General features: G+C 35.0%; 1 protein-coding gene across 1 annotated transcript; it reads right to left on the reverse strand.

Moving 5' to 3' along the window:
• Window positions 1-1,059: 1,059 nt before the first annotated feature.
• Window positions 1,060-4,221, reverse strand: LOC107909817 (uncharacterized). Its single transcript, XM_041088874.1, has 2 exons — window positions 2,875-4,221; window positions 1,060-2,606 (listed from the first exon to the last, which is right to left on the reverse strand). Exons 1-2 carry the CDS (start codon window positions 3,571-3,573, stop codon window positions 1,296-1,298), a joined length of 2,010 nt encoding a protein of 669 aa, XP_040944808.1. The 5' UTR covers window positions 3,574-4,221; the 3' UTR covers window positions 1,060-1,295.
• Between the last annotated feature and the right edge of the window lie 1,914 nt (window positions 4,222-6,135).

Genomic DNA, 6,135 nt, shown 5'->3' on the forward strand with positions numbered 1-6,135 from the left:
GGAATTGGGAACAAATCTGTAAAGAAAAGGATTAAGTATAATGAAACTCGCCGAAGTAGCCACCATATAAGCTACATGTGCCCAATTATATGGTATGCTATTAATAGAAAGTGGATTTTACAAGGAAGAAAATGTGGACAGTTGTTGTAATAAGCTCCCATTTCTCTTCATATATCTTGTTAGTTTGACAAGTTTTGGGGTGTCTAAGGTTTGAATTGCTACAATGGTCTAATTTATGGAATATGCTGTCTGTCTCATGGGCAGCTTTTATGATGGATCTAGTGGGAATGAAGGGTAACCATGTAGCTTCAGCAAAACTCTCCCTCGATTCCCCTGTAACCATGGGATCAACTGGTCAATTTTTTATTAACGTGTTCTAATTTACATGTTTTTTTCCTTTTGGTCTTTCAATGGTGGCTAACTTTTCGCTTTAAGTCTCACTTTAGTGGAAAAAGTTGCACATTGAATCATGAAGAAAAGTATGAATGAAACTTGGTATTCATTAACAGAGAAGAAAAAGATTTTGCAAGGATTGTTTTTATTTTGTTAAATTTGCTATTAGTCCTTGTACATTGTGAAAGTTGTGGATTTAATCCATGTACTTTCATTTGACAAATTTTAGTCCTTGTTCTTTTTGAGTTGGTCTACTTTAGTCCTATACTTTTTAAATTTTGAAATTTTGATCATAACTCGAACAGGAATTGCTAAATCCATTTGAGTTAAATTCAATTATTAACTTTGTACCATGTATACAGTTGCAGATTTAGTTCATATTTTAAATCTCTATACTTTTCGAATTTTCAAATTTTCAAATTTCAGTTTTGACGCAAACGGAATTCGTTAATCCATTAATCGAGTTTTTAGTGAGTAATATGTGAAAATAACAAGTTGACATGACATTACAAATATGATAATATATGCTTGCCACATCAAATTTTAGAAATAATATAACGAATTTAACGGTTATTGTTTGGTAATGACTGAATTTTTAAATATTGAAAAGTATAGAACTAAAAATGATAGACTAAATCCACAACTTTTGTAAAGTACAAGGACTAATGGAAAAATTTAACCTTTTTATTAAAACTTAGAAACTTACAACTTCAACAACAAACTAAACATATAATACAACTTGGTATGTTTATTGATACATTAAAAATTCTGGGTCATTTTTCAGTATATACCTTGAATTTATTCATAGGTCCCAAACACAGTAAACTGAAGAGTAGGAATCTCATAGAATCCTAAATTCCTTTGCTGTCAACGGTGGTTCTTGAAAATTGCAATACTCTGCATCAAGCAACTAAAGAACGGGCACTCTTGATGCTGCGATCCAGCCGTGTATGGCTTCTATTATCTTCGACAGCTAGGCCTTGTGCTCCAAAACAGAAATAATGGTTCATCAACTTCTTATCAACTGAACTTTGCTTCGGATTCATTCGTGTTGTTGTTTTACCATTAAATGATGAATTCGAGTAAAAGCATCGAGCATCTAGGACACTCTTTTGTTCATCCATTGATATAGGCGAGGTTGTAGAAGATACTGAAAAAGGGCTTGGAGGTGACTTAAAAGGAGCAACTAAATGTGGCGCTGCCTGGATCACACCATGAGTTAGCCCAGCAGTAAATTTCTTCCTGCTGGATCGGCTTGGAAGATCATTGTGGAGAGCAAGGGTCCTTTTGTTATTTGGAAGAGATACAGATTTAGTGTACTTTTCACGAAGCGGAATATGAATGTCTGGCCAGTTTCGATAAGCACTCGTAACCTCCACAGGATCATCAGTGTCTACCAATTCCGTGCTAGTAGCTTTTCTTTCCTTCTTCCTAGGCCAATGGAGAAAATTCTTCAGTCGTCTCGCAGTATGATTTACGGAGCTCGACTTCTTAGTATCAAACGAAGTACTCAAGTTCAAGTCGCTTAGTTCACTCAGGCACGAGCTATATTCCACGCTTTCTTTATCACAACCTGCATCGTATGTATTCTCCAAACCGGTGTACAAAAATATCTCTGCATCAGGGACTCTGAATGATGTTCCACGACTAGCACCTACACCGTGCTCCTTCAGATGAGAAACAAGAGCACTCCTTGCTACATTGTCTTGACAATTAGAGATTCCTCCAGCTGCAATTAGTTCTTTGATTAAAATTTCCGAAGATGCAGATTTAGGCCTTCTCTTGAGGAGATCTAACGGGGTCAAGCCATCAACATCACAAACATTCAGGTCAATAGATGGCACGGACATGAGTAGTTCCACCAGACTAGACTGAACATTCTCAGTTACGGCCAAATGCAAAGCAGTTCTTCCATCCAAGTTTCTCACATTGATGATATCTCGAATGTCGACAACCTCACCGCATACTAATTGCTTCATCAGCTCGATCTGCCGATCTATTCTTCGGAACCCTGGGGTTCTAAAACCAGCCACAGCCACATGAAGAAAAGTATTCCCGTAATCATTCTTCACAGAGGCCAAACTCGGAGACACTTGAATAAGGAACCCAACAACCTTTAAATAACCGCGATAAGCCGCCACATGAAGTGCCGTGTTTCCTTGATTGTCTGTAGAGGTTATGATCTCAAACGATGCAACGAGATTCTTCACTACCTGCATTTGAGAGGCAAGAAAAAAGATAACATAACAGTTTGATAAAGCTCGAAGGACATCGGTAAATGTAGCTGCCAACAACGAACTGTATTAGTCACTAATCAGTGTAATATGAGCATAATCGGAAGTATAACTGGAGCTCAGCACCATTAATACAGAGAACCTATAACTTGGGATTAACACACTATGTTACCTAAGTAGATACTGATGCTTATGAAGTTTAATCATCAGAGATGGAAGATTCAAGAGAAATTAGTGCCTTACTAACCTCTACTTGGCCTCTCCCAGAGGCAGTATGCAAGAGAGTAGATCCCTGCACATCTCTATAACCCAAAACATCAGTGCAATCCCCAAGAATCTCCCTTAAAATCTCCAAGCTCCCACCTCTTGCCGCCGCATGAACCGCTCTGTTCATCATTTCCCACTTAAAAACCGACCGAGTTTCACTCAGTTCACCTTCACCACCGCCAAGGCAACCCCTGGACGACACCGCGAAATCAAGCAGCATCCTGAAAAGCTCAGAGTTTTTGCTCCTCGCCGCTGCATAAAATATATCAGTCACCCCATATTCTCCTTCTCCGAAGACAAGGAAAGGGTCTCTCTCCAACAGTTGCTTGACGAAACCCATGTCACCAGCCGAGGCAGCGGTGTACAAAAGCCAGCCACCATACCCGGCTCTTATCAAGCTATTGTTGCCTTTCTTGGTCTCGCATTCTTGAAGAAGCCTTTTGGCGACAAAAGAGCGGCATTTAGCAACATCATCGAAGTGAGCTTCATCGTCCCACACGGTCTCCAGGCGGCGGATTCTGCGGAGAGAAGTGAGCTTTATGAGGAGATTGGCGTCGAGATGGAGGAGCTCAATGACCAGGTCGTAAAGGCCATTGGCTGCTGCCCAATCGATAGGTGATGCGTACCACCATTGGTCCCCAGTGCTCTCCCAACGCAGGGGGAAGTAAGACGGGGGCATTGTAGCATCAAAATTCACTAAAAATTATCAGATCCCACGAGATTTCAACGACCACCCAACAAAGTTTTCTTGGAGAAAAACACACACACACGAAGAATCTAACTGAAACTGAAGAAACAAAAGAAAGGCAGAAGCTTGAAGATAGCTATATATCCATAAAATTCTACATCAACCAATTAAGAACAGTTTAAAGGAAGAGAATTACAAAGGTTGGGAGCCATCAGCCATGTTTTAATTTCTAAACATGAAGGGTGAACCAATAATAAGGTCATTCAGAAAGGAAAGTTTGCGTCTGTAAAGGATTTTCCTACAGATAAACATGGGAAACAATAAGCTATTAACGTCCACACTGTTTGCAAATGGAAACAAAATACCTATAGTTTTTTGGTTTTTTTTCTCTTTTTCTATGGTGGAGAAAAAAAAAGTTAGCGAAATGAGTGCAAAAAATGTATATATTTTTCCCAAAAGATTCCTCTTGTCTTGTCCGCGAAAGGGCAGTGACGCCACACAAAAGAAAAACAGTAAGTATGTAATGAACTACAATCAGAAAATTGCAGTTGGGATAAATGGGAAAATGGGATTATAGAAGAAAGGTGACAGTTGAGGTCCGCACATAATTGACGATTTTCCTTTTGATTCTTTTGATGAAAAAAGATCCTTTTCAAGTTTGAGGCTTCTATTGTAATATAATAATTATTTTAATTAATAAAAAGTTATGTATCAGTTGTGTATTTATCTCCTAATTTAAGATTTGTATGAACTAGAACCGTCCGTGATCAGTATGGTGGTCGAGTTTACCAATAATATAAATATGAAATAATTCTTCATGGATTTGGTGTATGAAGTTTTTATATTATTAGATTTAATAAAATAAAAATTAGTAGAGTAAATTCTAAATCTAAAAAAAATATCCTAAATCTTAAAGCATACCTAAAATTAAGAGTTATTTTTATTTATTTCTTATAGTTATAATTAATTAATAATTAATTGCATTTAAATAAATTTATTAGTGTCTATTTATAAGTCCATTTTTATTTATTTCTTATTTTAAATGATGAGATGTCATATTTTTATGGGTTAAATATAAAATTGGTACCTGAACTTATTCATTTATCCTAGATTGGTACTTAAAGTTTTTTTTAACCCCATATTGGTACTTAAACTTTTTCTCCCTCAACTAGTTTGATATTCTTTTAATGCCATTAAATCTGAGACATGTGGCAAAATAGGATTATGACACATGGCATGGCATGATGATGTCATAATCTATTTTTCTATGGGGGTGAGCATTCAATCGAATCGAATTGAATCGAAAATTTTCGAGTTAATCGAGTTTTCGAATCTCATTTTATCATCTTAACTTTATTTGAAGTTTTCTCAAATCGAGTCGAATGAGATGGAATTCGAATCGAATCGAATCGAATATATTTGTTAGAGTTAAATTTTAAAAAATAATTTTGGGTCCTTGTAACCACTGTCACCCATTGTAAAAAAATTTGTCCACCTTAATCAAAATTTTTATTAACTTTCATCACCTCATAATTTATTTATTAATTTTTTATATATTGGTTAGCTTCGTTGCTTGCTTAGTTGTTTCAATTATCTTCAGATTCTTGTCACTATGTATTTTTGGAATTAAAAATATATTAAATGTAAAAATATAATTTTTTAATAAAAGTTATTTTAAAAATGAAATGTGAAATTGATATCAATATAAAATGTTAACACGAATATTTTATGACATAATTAATAATTCAATTTTAATATAAATATTCAATATGATTAAACAATTCAATAATACAAATAATATAAAATGTGAAATTTAATTTAATAATATAAATAGTAGATATAAATAAAATTATTACTATTTATGTTTAGTGATTTTTTTTGGATAATTTTGATTTTTTATTTGAGAGTAAAGGGTGAGAAGTAAAAGTATAGGGGGAAAATAAAAATTTTTGGGGAATAAAAGTTTGAGGGAAAGTAAATAGGGGGAGTAAAATTTTGGAGGGAAAATATTAAAAAAAAAATTGGAGGGGGGAGGGTTTGGGGTAGATGGGAGGTGGGATGGGAAGAGAATAAAAGTTTTAGGGGAAAAGTGAGAGGGAGTAAAAATTTGGGGGGGAAAATAAAATGTTTTGAGGGTTTTGGGAGTAAAATTTTAAGAAAAAGTAAATGAGAGAGTAAAATTTTGGTGGGAAATGGATTTTGGGTAGATTGGGGGGTTGGGAGGGGAGGGGAGTAAAAGTTTTGGGGGAAAGTGGGAAAGAGTAAAAGTTTTGAGGGAAAAGTAAAAAGGTTTGGGAATTTGGGGTAAAAATGTAAAATATTATAGTTTGATATTCGAATTATTCGAATTATTCAAGTTATTCGAATTCGAAAACTCAACTCGATTCGAACTCGAAATTTGAAAAAAAAATTCGAGTTGATTCGAATAACTCGATTAACTCGAATAACTCAATTCGTTTAACTCGAAATTCAAATTTTTTTCGATTTTTTTGAGTCGAATCGAGTTTTGCTCACTCCTATTTTTCTATATCACTTTTTCTATTTTTTTCCTTT

The sequence above is a fragment of the Gossypium hirsutum genome, chromosome D02, assembly GCF_007990345.1.
Source record: "Gossypium hirsutum isolate 1008001.06 chromosome D02, Gossypium_hirsutum_v2.1, whole genome shotgun sequence".
In the NCBI taxonomy this organism is placed as follows: domain Eukaryota; kingdom Viridiplantae; phylum Streptophyta; class Magnoliopsida; order Malvales; family Malvaceae; genus Gossypium; species Gossypium hirsutum.